Source organism: Podarcis melisellensis (assembly GCF_964234715.1).
Source record: "Podarcis melisellensis genome assembly, chromosome: 5".
Taxonomy (NCBI): Eukaryota; Metazoa; Chordata; class Lepidosauria; order Squamata; family Lacertidae; genus Podarcis; species Podarcis melisellensis.
Genome location: NC_138537.1, coordinates 7,336,268 through 7,349,702, shown reverse-complemented (window position 1 = coordinate 7,349,702; position 13,435 = coordinate 7,336,268). Strand labels below are relative to the sequence as shown.

The window sequence follows — 13,435 nt, the reverse complement described above, 5'->3', positions numbered from 1 at the left end:
GCCTAATCTCAGCTCAGTTCAGTTCAAGATGGTGGCCATCACAACTCTTTGTGGGAATGAGTTCCATAGTTTAACTATGGGCTGCATGAAAAAGTTGTTCTTTTTGTCCACCCTGGTCACCCAGCTTCATGCCCCTGAGTTCTGGTATATCATGGGAGAGGGATAAAATACTTTCTCCACCTGCTTTCTCCCCACCAGCCACAATCTGATGCAGAACCTCATAGTGCACCTTTGTGCACTAGGGTACATTCAGTGGCGTAGCGTGGGGGGTGCAGGGGGGGCCGGCCGCACCGGGCGCAACATCTGGGGGTTAGGGTTAGGGGGCGCAAATCCACGGTTTAGGGGGTGCAAATTACTTGCCTTGCCCCGGGTGCTGACAACCCACGCTACGCCACTGGGTACATTCCAGCCATTGCAAAGCCAGAGTTTTCTGCACAAAAACAAACACTCCTCTCTCCATTCTCTGTCTAAGTGAGCAAGAGTCATTCCTGGTTCAAGGACACATTCAAGACCGGTAAAAGCACTCAAGGATGGCAGGGAGCAAGTCTTGTGGAGTGAGTGTTGCCTGGGAATGGTTTTGAGGGTCAAACGGAGGTTCTCCCACTTTTTCTGCAGTACTTTTCTGCCCCCACCTTCAGCTGCTTCCTCAGGCTTCTGAAGGGTCCTTTTTTATCTATGATCAATGTTTTACAGAAAGAAAAGCATCTGACTTCCAGACCTCCATCCAATTCTCTGTCTATTTGTGCTGCACATTTAACAACCTGGCTAGCAAAGGTAATATAGGGGAGAGCTGCAATCAAAGGACTCCTAGCTTCTCAGGAACCTGCAACAGACTTGTCATTCTTTTGATAGCTTTGTTTGCTGGATTGAATAAGAAATGAAATAAAAAAGTTTCTTCTCAATGGCTGTGTTGGAGGAGATGCCACATGACAGAAGAAGGTGGGAAGGTTAAGAGACAAAACTCAACAGGGTGCTTAGTTTGCAGTTACGTAATTTCTTTTTTTAAAAGTAGTGTGTGTTTTAAAGTATTAATAGAGCTTTGCAATGGACACCTGTACTGAGACAGGATGCCTTTCTTTATTAATGATGATGGTGTTAATTATTTCTTTGTTTCATTTATTAACTGCTTCCCATGAGTCATCCCAAAGTAATTTACAAAATAGTAAAAAATAAATAAATTTAAAACAATATAAAAACCCAAGCCCGCAAACACACACACACACACACAGAGAGAGAGAGAGAGAGAGAGAGATTTTTAAAAAGCATTCACATAAAATTGGATCAGTTAGGTATATATATTGTCTATTTTAGATTGTTTGTCCTTGTTTATATCCTTGTTTTCAGTGTTCATTTTTCTAAGTTCCTTTGAGTCTCACTTTTTAAGACAAAAACTGACTAAGATACAGTGCTTTTTTCTAGAAAAATAGGTGCTGGTACTCACCATGAAGTTGTTACAGTAAGTGCCACACTTTTTAATAATGAGAGAGAGAGAGAGAGAGAGAGAGGTACCAGTACTGCTTACCCTTGAGTACCCCCTGAAAAAAAGCACTGCAAAGATATATGATGATATAAGAAAAAATTGCTCCTTTTCCCTTTTGGGGTACCCAAGAGCCCATATAGAGTCCTTTCATAGGTTCTCTATAGGTAGGAGAAAATAACAGAGACCAACCAGAGAATATTGAGAAGCAAAGCAGCTAGTAAGTCTGATCTTTATTAACTGTTGCAACAGGGTGCTCCCCGACACACAGGAGAGAGGAGTAGGAGGACCCAGAGCCATGCCTGCAAGCCCTTATATAAACGGTAAAGGTACCCCTGACCATTAGATCCAGTCGCGGACGACTCTGGGGTTGCCGCTCTCATCTTGCTCTATAGGCCAAGGGTGCCGGTGTTTGTCTGCTGACGAACCAGAGCAGCGCACGAAGACGCCATTTATCTTCCCCTATTTATCTACTTTTTTGAATTATGGTGCTGGAGGAGACTCTTGAGAGTCCCATGGACTGCAAGAAGATCAAACCTCTCCATACTGAAGGAAATCAGCCCTGAGTGCTCACTGGAAGGACAGATTGTGAAGCTGAGGCTCCAGTACTTTGGCCACCTCATGAGAAGAGAAGACTCCCTGGAGAAGACCCTGATGTTGGGAAAGATGGAGGGCACAAGGAGAAGGGGGCGACAGAGGAGGAGATGGCTGGATAGTGTTTTCGAGGTTACCAGCATGAGTTTGACCAAACTGCGGGAGGCAGTGGAGGACAGAGGTGCCTGGCGTTCTCTGGTCCATGGGGTCACGAAGAGTCGGACACGACTAAACGACTAAACAACAACAACAACAACATTTATCTACTTGCACTTTGATGTGCTTTTGAACTCCTAGGTTGGCAGGAGCTGGGACCGAGCAACAAGAGATCACCCCATAGCGGGGATTTGAACCGCCAACCTTCTGATCGACAAGCCCTATGCTCTGTGGTTTAGACCAGAGCACCACACGAGTCCCACAAGCCCTTATATAGACATTTTAGATTGCCTGCCCTGGAGTCCAAGACCACCGCCCAGATACATCATATCTACTTCACAAAAAAGGCGGTCTACAACAGAAATCTGAGTGTGTTGTTTCCCTGATTGCATTATCTGGGTTTTGGCCACTCTTTTGTAATTATAACTACTTAATTCCTGAATCTAGGTCACAGGTCACAGGCTCACACCCTGTTCATATCTTGAATGTGCCCTTAAGGCAGGATTTGTGAGGACAGGATTTGTGAGGAAAGAGACAATGGAGAGGTTTCCTGCTTTGACCTTGCAGAGAAATATTTGAGGTCAATTTGTTCAGGACCTAATCTGTGGGGTTTCAGAGATGTGATTTATATATACAGTTATGAACGTTTAATTTTTTTATATATGACCTTAAAATTCTTATAACAATGATAAATAAGTAAAATCAATTCAAATCCAAGACAGATACCAACTGGGATAAATATCTCCATTTAGAAGGCTTGTTGAAAGAGGAATGCCTTTAACAGGTGCTGAAAAGACAAAGGGAAGGTGCCTATTACATAATGGCATCCCTGAACGTGACAATTCATAGCAAAGATAGATAATGTGGTCTCCTTGTTGGACTACAATGCCCAATGGTGTCCAGATCAAGGGAAGTCATAGTCCCACTCCATTCTGCCTTGGTCAGACCACACTTGGGATACTGTGTCCAATTCTGGGCACCACAATTTAAGAAGGATTTTGACAAGCAGGCATGTGTGCAGAGGAGGGCAGCCAAGATGAACAAGGATCTGGAAACCAAGCCTTATGAGGAAGAGCTGAAGGAGCTGGGTATGTTTAGCCTGGAAAAGAGGAGACTGAGAGGAGCTATGATAGCCATCTTCAAATATCTCAAGGGTTGTCACATGGAAGATGGAGCAAGCTTGTTTTCTCTTGCTCTGGAGGGTAGGATTCAAATGGCTTCAAGCTACAAGAAAGGAGATTCCATTTAAACATTGCAAATAACTTTCTGGCAGTAAGAGCTGTTTGACACTGGAACAGACTCCCACAAGAGGTTGTGGACTCTCTTTGGATGGCCATCTTTCATGTATGATTCCTGCATTGCAGGAGTTTGAACTAGATGACACTCAGTGTTGGGGTCCCATCCAACTCTACAAGTCTATGATTCTGGTTCAATGAATCAGTAAATGATATGAGTCAGATGTCCAGTCATTGCCTGAGCTGTCATAATTAAATTGGATCACTGCTGTAAACGGAGCAGCTGCAATAGAGCCTATTGTCTTTCCTCTGGCAGTGGTGGCTGGTGCCCATAGGGAGCGGGAGGGAGGCAGGAAAGCCAACAGTGGCAGAGCTAGATGCCCAGATCATGTGAACACAGGCCAATGTGTATCTGCAACTTCTGCACCTATCATTTCAAAGATCAGAACAGCTTGGCAAAGGGTGCAAAGGATTGCACATGTGTGCATCAGTTCCTTCCACTGAAATAAATTGGACAGCTTTGGTTCTGCTGAGCTCAAACCACATCGCAGGACAGTGGTGTCTCTGGAGAACAGAGTGGTGGTTAGAGATGAGTGTTCTCAACAGAGTTCTCCATTTAGGTATGAAAGCACATTATAAATACATCGAGATTATTTTTGCACTGGATCAGCATGAATTCTTCTGGAAGCCCAGCATTTGCCTGCCTTCCCCCTCCATCCCTGTTAACAAATATGTGCAGGGAGAGATTCATTTGCGGCTGCAAGCAGCACAAAGAGCTCCCCACCTGGCAGCGGGTCCGAGGACATTATGATAACAGTAGGAGCTTAAGTTCAAGAGTTTTCCTGACATCACCAAGTCCTTCCCCTCCCAACCCCCCTGCTGTGCAAGGCCTGATTCATCGCTCTGCCGCCTTTGTGTTTCAAGCTGGTGCTTCACAAAAAGATTTCACAAAGAACAGCTGGCTTCTCCATCTCTGACATAAAAGTGGTCTTGAGTTCCAGAATCTCAGGGCTGTTGAATTTCATTCTTGGACATGTGTCTCTGTCAAAAATAATAATAATACAAAAAAAAGCAGGTGCTAAGGGCACATCACAGACAATGACAGGGAAATGCTTTTAAGACCCCTCTTTTCTCCCCTACCCTCTCGTTCTTATGTATAAAAATAATACAGAGGGAAATTGGTAATTTGTAGAGATGCTTCTTTCGATTGCAGTGGAAAAGCTGGGGGAATGGGAAGCCACAAAAGGGGCATCAGAGCTTTAATATAAAAGGTTGATGCCCCCAAAGCATTTCAAGCTGTCATGGGTCTATTTTTGGAGGATAAGTTTTAAAATACAATGAACAGTAAGAGTGTTATATACACATACAGGCAGACACCTGAGCTGAACCTCTGTCAAGCAAACTTTTGTTTCCCAGATTGTTTTGCTACTTATGCCCAGTGCTTAAAACACACACACACACAGACACACAAAGGTTCCAGTACTCACCATGAAGTTGTTACAGTAAGTGTCACAGTTTTAACATTTGAGTACCCCCAGAAAGTGACGTGGGTGGCGCTGTGGTTTAAATCACTGTGCCGCTTGGACTTGCCAATCGGAAGGTCAGTGGTTTGAGGCCCCACAATGGGGTGAGCTCCCGTTGTTCAGTCCCAGCTCTTGCCAACCTAGCAGTTCGAAAGCATACCAGTGCAAGTAGATAAATAGGTACTGCTCTGGCGGGAAGGTAAATGGGGTTTCCGTGCATGCTCTGGCTTCGCTAGAAGTGGCTTAGTCATGCTGGCCACATGACCCGGAAAAACTGTCTGCGGAAGTGGACAAACGCTGGCTCCCTCAGCCTGTAAAGTGAGATGAGCGCCACAACCCCAGAGTCATTCGCTTCTGGACTTAACTGTCAGGGGTCCCTTTACCTTTATCCCCAGAAAATGTGGGATGTATTACTACTAGAGCTGTCAAGTACAACATCTTCCTGTTGCCTAGAATGGACACACAGGGGTATGTGGCTCCAGACAGGAAGGACTTCCTGTCATACCTGCTCTGGAGCTTCCTCACCCTGTATGTGACCAGGTAAAAAGGTAAAACATAAAGGACCCCCTCGACAGTTAAGTCTAGTCAAAGGCGACTATGGGGTTACGGTGCTCATCTCACTTTTTAGGCTGAGGGAGCCGACATTTGTCCACAGACAGCTTTTTCCAGGTCATGTGGCTAGCATGACTAAACTGCTTCTGGCGCAACGGGACACCGTGATGAGTGTCAGAGGGTGCGGAAATTCCGTTCACCTTTCCATCGCAGTGGTAACTATTTATCTACTCACACTGGTATGCTTTTGAACGTCTACGTTAGCAAAAGCTGGGACAGAGCAACAGGAGCTCACCCCGTTGTACAGATTCAAACCGAAAGGGCTTGTCACGCAACCACCTCTCTCTTGGACTCCTACTCTCTTACTCTTACTCTTGGACTCTCCTGGCTCTTAGCCAGAGCATGGCTCAACCTTCACATAGGATGGAGCCCACAAGCAGAAAGTCTGAGATGTAGCTCAGGGTTCTTTTCACTGTAACCACGAGATCAAGCCTGCTTTCAGATCACTGCTGTGAGCTGAATGTGAGTAAAACTTTATTCTTAATTTTAAAGAAGATTGTGTTATGTTATTATTATGTTATTATTGTTATTATTATTTTAAGAGGGAAATAAAGGGGAGACTTGCCTGGGACTGGATTGCTTAATCAAAGGATTCTAACGAATCATCGACTTGCTACCAATAAGTTGCAAAGGGAATGTGCTCTGCGGTTTACTCACTAGCGTGAGTGAGGACACATGATATGAAAACAATATATCCTCTCCTACCTACCTTAACATTCCTACAGAAAAAAGCACTACTTATGCTCCTTATTTTTGTTGCTTGATGCGCTGACCCAGCTAAAGAGATCTGTGCATGTGAACAGGCTTGTTTATAGGTATGAATTGGGGTACAGGCATGAATTGGCACATGCTGTCACATGCAGTTGCCAAGCCCAGGTGTCTTATGCATATTTTACTGCACCTGAGTAAGACTGCAAAGCTGTCTCCTGTGCACTGCATTCAAATGTGCATCTCCTGGCACATTTCCATCCAACAGTTGTTGCTGGCATCTGTCTGTCTCGAAAGAGTGCACCTCTGGGGGTGAAGTCAAACCTCTGTGTGAGCAGCACCTGTGACCTCCCTGAGGCACAAACCTGGTCAGTGTGTCTGGCTGCCCAGACAACAAGACTCCCCTCTCAGTCACACTGACGTGGTCCAAAGGAAAGCAGAGCAAGACATTTGGCGCTAGCTTGGCTGCAGGAGCTGCCGCAAGAAGGCATACAAGGCACCATCCAACTGTCTTAGGGACTCCTCTCTGGATTTGTGTAGGGGTTACCCCTTAGCCTTTTCTTCTCCCAAAAATGTCCCACAGTTTCCCATCTTCTAGGTGGGCTGCCTCCCTGGGTGGATGAGCCCCACCTGCCCCTCAATTCCCTCTACAGCATATTGACAGCTTATTTTGCATGCCACTAGAGCTGAACTGGTGGCAAAAGGTCTACAACCCCATCCCAAAGATTTGGGATGTATCCCATTGGGGTATCCAGGAATTACCATACTGCTTTGCATACAGGAGGTTGAATCCCTTACATTTCCAGGTAATTTTTGGAAAGCTTCTCTGTCTGAAACCTTGCAGAGATGCAGCCAGACACTTTACTGTATATGCATTTTATTTCATACCTTTCCATTCTACCCTTCTTTAAGATTAACACCAAGTTTGGCTACTGGTATTAAAAATCACCAAAATAAATGGCTGGTTTTATATTCTCTGTTTTCTGAATAAATCAGTCAGGTTACCTGAAAGACTGCCTTGCTCCTTACAGACCTGTGCAGCCACTACATTCATCTGAGGAGGCCCTGCTGATGGCGCCACATTCTCCTGAAATCCATTTTTCAATACTTGGAGCGGGGCCTTCAGCACGAAGGCGTCTGCCATGTGGAACAGGTTTCATTTTGAAATAAGGAATGTGCTGACCACTGTGTGCTTCCTGTGTGCTGAACACCTTTCTGTTCATCCAAGCCTTCATTTGCTGCTGATACCAATGGGTTTATATCACTGGATGCTGTGGGAAATGCATCTTATTGTATTGTTTTGTGCTCTTCATTTATGGGTGTGAGCCTTCCAATTGGAGAACAGCTTTTACCAAAGGTGCCATAGACTTTGACGAAGTATGAACTCAGGACGAAAGGGAGAAATGTGCTAAGAGGAAGACACTTTTGGCAAACCCTCACCCTGATCAACTCCCACCCAGAAACCTATGTCCCCACTGTGGAAGGACGTGTGGATCCAGAATTGGCCTCCACAGTCACTTACTGACTCACTCACTTTTAAGACCGTGTTCGTGCAAGACAATCTTACTCGGCTACAAGTGATCGCCAGAGAGATGATGATGATGACGAATTATCTGGCTATTGTTCTGCAGGTAGCAGCTAAGATGGTGTGGGGAGTCCCACCTATTTGTTCTGTGGCATAGAGCAACGTCTTTGGTTATGATGCATCATGGTAGTTCACAAGCCAGACAAAGATGTTACCTTAACAAGGGAGCTGGATGGGCTGATTTCCTCCTATGGATTCTAGCCCCCCCCCCACGACCACAGGTCAGGAAGGGGCACAGGGTATCATCTAGACTGACCCCCCTCCCCGAACTCATAACACTATATTAAGTGCTGGGTTCAGATCTGCTTGGACTCCCTTCCCCCACTTCCACTCCAGACCACTTGACCCTGGACATTCATCCCTCACTCCTAGACGACTTTCCAGACTGTGCCTGAGTGGGAAACCCGTAGCGATTCATCGGTGAGAGGAAAGCCCTCTGCCCATGCTCAGAAGCAGCGGGTGACTGCAGCCGTTGCAGGCTGAGACCGCGCCGTGCCCGCGTCTACGGCTCCAAGGAATCTTCTTTGCTGCTGACAAGCGAGTCCCAAGCGGAAGAGAAAGCGAAGCTCCCTATTGCCTGTTGTTGCATAAAGTGGGAAACACAGAGTGACGCCTGGAACCAAGGGTGGGGGGTGGGGGAGGAGGAGGAGGAAGAGGAGGAGGGGGGCAGGGGCTCAGCGGCTCCCAGTAGGGCTTTCCCCAGGGGATCTGCGGAAGGCGGACAGAGGGCGCGCTCCGCAGGGGGTCTGGGCTCCCAGGGCGCTGGGAAGGGGCGGGCTCCCCCTCTCTGACCCTTCTTCGCCCCCTCCTCTTTCCCCTCCCCCGCTGGGGGGGGCTCGTTTGCTGCATCCTCATTGTCATTCCTTCCTCGCCTCCTGATGTCACCGCCTCCCTTCCCTGCCACGCGCGGCGGGGAGGGGAGAAAGGGGGGAGAGGGAGGACCTTGCCGCCGCCGAGCCGCGCGCTCAGCCCCGGATGCATGACTTCATCCTTCCGCCTGGGTTTCCTTTATGGTGTAGGGTTGTCCCAAGCGCTCTGCTCAGACGCTCGTCGAGGCTGCTGGACGCCGCACGCGCTCGCTGGCTGGCTCCTTTGCTCGCCTGCCCCAATTGCTCAGCGCCTCTTGATCCTCTCGGAGCCTCGCCCCCGCCTCTGTCTCGCTCTCTCTGCGTGGAGCAGAAAGTGACCCAGGTGCCGCCGCCGCCGCCAGCACCATGTCTGAGATCCTGCCCTACAACGACGACAAAGTGGCCCGCTATGGCACCGACTCGGAAGTCGGAGACATCTCCTTCAGCTGCCGCCTGCAGGACACCAACTCCTGGGGCAACCAGTCCAAGCGGCCCCCCAAGCTGGGCCAGATTGGCAGAGCCAAGCGAGGTAAGGAGCATCGTCCGCGCGCGGCTGCTTGCTTGCTTGGGTACACACCTCGGGGCACCGTCCCCGTGCGCCCCAACAACAACACCCCTCCCTCCCCAGTCCCACCTCTTGCCCATCTGCTGCCAGCGCAGGAGAAGGAAAAGGGAAGTGTTTCACCCCCACCCCTGAGAGCCGGACTTCAGTCAACCTCGACAAGGCTGACCACCCCCCATCCCGCGCGCCCCGCTTTTTCCTGTCGCTGTGGTTACATATCCTAGCTGGGGTGCCGCAGGCGGAATCTGCTGGAAAGGGAGAAAGAAGGGTGGCTTTTTTGGTGGGGAGTCTTTTCCCTCGTTCAGCGCCCCTCCACCGCACTCTTTAAGCTGAGCTCCGATCTGAGCCATTTGCCACAATAATTCCAGTCATCACTACTCCTCTCCTCACCCAGCCCAGACCCCCCCCATTCCCCCAGGGCTAAGCGCCTATAGCGCTGCCCCGGAGCCGGCGCGCCTCGGTCCCCATCTCCTCCCGCACGTTCCGCTGGCTGCGCTCCCTCTCTAATCACCTCCGCTGGCTCTGCGCTCCGCAGCCAGCCACCATCTGGGAAGAGATGGGGAGCCATTTTCCTGGAGCGGGTTTCATTACCAGATGTCGAAGGAGGGAGGGCGGGAGATCCAGCCCCATAGCTGCCCCAAAGGAGCGGCTAGGCTGGGGAGGGAGGGGGGTGCTTTAAGTGTGGCCAACGCCAGGTCTTAAGTACGCAGGATGAGGCCCCCATCCCGCGTGTCTGTTCCCCCTTTCCATTCTGACGGCGTGTTTTTTCTGCGTTTGCTCTCCTGTCCCTGCAGTGGTGATCGAAGACGATAGAATAGACGAGGTCTTGAAGGGGATGACAGACAAGTCGCCTTCTGGGGTATAAATCAGCACGGAAGGCGCCTGCACCCAGCTGCAGACTGATCCCTGAATTTTTAAAGCACTTTTGGCTGCGCATGTTTGTTGGGATTGTGGACAACAAGGAAAGCAAAAGGAAGGAGATGAGGCTGCTGGCAACACCCTCCACCCCCAACGCAGACCCCCAACCCGAAGAGGTCACTTGACGGGGGCCACCATCTCACCCTCCTCCGCATCCAACGGAGAGCATAAGGGACAAAGAGACCTTGCCACCCAACTCTGTCCTGGTTACCAATGCACGATGCCCATCCCCGGAGTTGCATCTTCAACAACAGCCCTTCTAGAAGGGGCTTCCTCTCTCTCTCCCCCAACCTGCCCCTTCCTTCCTCCGTTGCGGAATGGAGCTCTTGCGCCTTGGGGAGCTGTCCATTTCAGCACCATCGCTTGACGCGCGGAGCCGTCCGCTCCAGCACCATCTTTCCGACGCGCCTGCAGCTCGGGGAGCTGTCCATTGCAGCACCATCCTCTTGGAGGCTCTTGCTGTGGAGCCGTCCATTGCAGCAGCGCCTTTCCCTGCGCCCGTGCTGGGGTGCTGCCTGTTTTCCCATGTGCCCGAACCTTCCACCATCCCGCCCTCTCCCCTCCCAATTCCTTCTGTCCAGCCCTCAGCAGCAGTAGTGTAGAGTCCCCTCTTTGGCTTGGGCGACCCCCTCCATGCCACGATTTGAAGGTGCTGTTCCTCTGAGAGCTCTGAGCCACTGGATTGCCCAGCTCTCTCCATTTTTAAGGGTGGGGGGGAGGTCTCCTGTAGCGATGCACTTTACGCCTTTCACATTTTCGGGGTGGCTGTGTAGCTGACATCTGCATAGACGTAGAAACGAATATACACACACACACACTTATACAGACACACTTGCGCGCACACTTCTCTAAATATAACAGGTTCATCGTGTTTGCAGTCATGGCGTCTATATTCGAAACCGGCAACCATCCCGTAATACACAGTAGCTCCCCCCCTGAAATATAACACCAACCTGTAAAACCCCAGCCCGTTTGCAAAATACCAGCAAACCCAAAGCCCAAAGCCAGCAGTGCTGAGTGGAAGACAGAGGTTCTGACATGGATGGACTATAACATAAAAGACAGTGATTGTTTTGCTGTCGAGAGACATTTTTGCTCCATCTTTTTTGCATGAGCTTCCTGGTCTTGGTGCCACGTCTTGGTGCCACTAGTCATCCCACTATGGCACGCTTCTTTTTAACAGAAACTCCTCATATTTGTATTTTTATATCTGAATATTTGTTAACAACAATCTGCTAATGTCTAATGTCAAAAACGTTGCATCAAAAGATTGTTTGTATTTTTTTCTTTCCCATAAAGGCAAGACAGAAAAGGTTTTATAAGATGGATTTCCCCCTTGGAAGGCAGATATAGTGAAATAGTTGGCGCTCTTAATTATATATCAGTATTGGACAGGACTTCTTGAATGTGTTTGAGGTTTTGCACACATCATCGTTAACAAGAAATGTATTTAAAGAGTCTTATACTGTGATCAATGGCTTTGTTGATGGACTTTGTAGGAACATGAAGAATTTAGAAAAAAAATACTATTGCACTGTTTATGAATGTGTTCAGATAACTTGCTGGTTATTTGATGCCTCTTTATTAGAAGGGGATGTTCAGAGTTGTTTTTAATTTTGTACTTTAATTTATTTATTTTTTAAAATAAGCTTATTCTTGTCCGTTGTGCATGAGAAACCTTCATCTTTTCAATAATATACGACATTTTATGAAGACAAGCAAAAAAACAAAAATTATTGTCATGACATTCTAAGAATGACCCATTGTAAATTTTAATGCCATTTTTCACTGTACTGGTGAACAAAACTTAATGAATAAATACATACATGTACTGAAATGGAAGCAGCCAGTTCTGGGTATCTTCCTTGGCAAAGATTATGCATGATCTACAAGCCAGCTTATATCAGACCAAAACCTGCCACTGCAACTTTACCACTGGCCAAGGGCTCAGATCCCTGTTAGAGAGGTTGTTTAAAAAGCAATTACTGTGTTCTCCTGAGGAATCCTATAGAAACCCTGCTGAGAACTTTGCTGGGCTGCAGACCTTGGAAAAAGGTACCACCTCTCTGTTTTTCTCTTGAGCAAGAGGCTTAGTGTGTATGAACTGTGTGGATAGACCCAGGCATTCAACTGTGCAGATATTTCAGCTATTGAAGCCTAAATCTCTGCAGTTGCCTGATTGGGATGTCGAGAACTAAATGACCTAGTTTTGCTTGATAGACAGAAATAGAAATTCAAGCAGCTGAGCAGCTTGTGGATGTTAAATATTTCAGCAGAGCCTCTCAAAGGAGCTGCCCTTTTTGCCTTTGGGAGAGGAAAAGGACTCTGTGGAGACAGAAGGTGGTGCAGAACTCTGTTAGGAGGCCAGTCCCAGAGGCATCTGCATTGTGCAGGGAGTCGATGCCCAACAAGACAATACTGCTGCATTTTTGTCTGTAGTCTCTATCAGGAAGGTGGGCTGACAGCAGCATAACAGAACCTGGTGGCCCAGGGCGCAGGGAGACATTATCATGATGGTTAGCAGGTCCTTGGGTAGTTTTGCTTGGGGACAGGTGGGATTTCATACCTTTGGAGCCATTCATGAGATTATGGATCCATTCCAAGCGGGAGGTCTTGAGAATGTCCTTATGAAATGTTTGCAGTGAGAAGGGACTCTAGGGAGAGACAGGCCTGTTTATTTCTCCTTCTGCTCACCCTGGGATTGATCTCCATAAAAAACAAAACACATGCACACACAAAACTGAAAACAGTCTGATTTATTTAGTGTAACCTAGCTACTGTTTGGTTGGCTTGTTTTTGTCCGAAAATGCTCATGCTGCACACCTCCAGGCAGAAAGTCGCTGCCAATGCATCTGATAATGCAACACAGTGAGCCACTAAGCTCCATACATGCATTCGGGGAGGGAAAATACTGCTGTTGACCACACATGCCCATTCAGGGCCAGACCCAAGCACACACACATGCACACAAGGCAACGCAAACCATTCAGCACACAAATCAGTTGGTACATATACCAACACACACACATACCCATATCTGGACAGCTGTGACATCGATGCAGGTACTGAGGACAACACAAAAGGTTACTGATTCATAGTCAGAGTAAGTGTGCACATACGCTCCTGCAAACAAATGTGCAGCATTGCACACACAGCCATAGGCATCAACAGAGTCATGTGTGTGCATGCACATACAACACCCCACAAGAAATCACAA

The 13,435-nt window shown here is 48.0% G+C and overlaps 1 protein-coding gene across 1 annotated transcript; it reads left to right on the top strand.

Annotated features, from left to right (window-relative positions):
* Positions 1-8,858: 8,858 nt before the first annotated feature.
* Positions 8,859-12,055, top strand: CAMK2N2 (calcium/calmodulin dependent protein kinase II inhibitor 2). Its single transcript, XM_081912899.1, has 2 exons — positions 8,859-9,267; positions 10,095-12,055. Exons 1-2 carry the CDS (start codon positions 9,105-9,107, stop codon positions 10,163-10,165), a joined length of 234 nt encoding a protein of 77 aa, XP_081769025.1. The 5' UTR covers positions 8,859-9,104; the 3' UTR covers positions 10,166-12,055.
* The last annotated feature ends 1,380 nt before the right edge of the window (positions 12,056-13,435 follow it).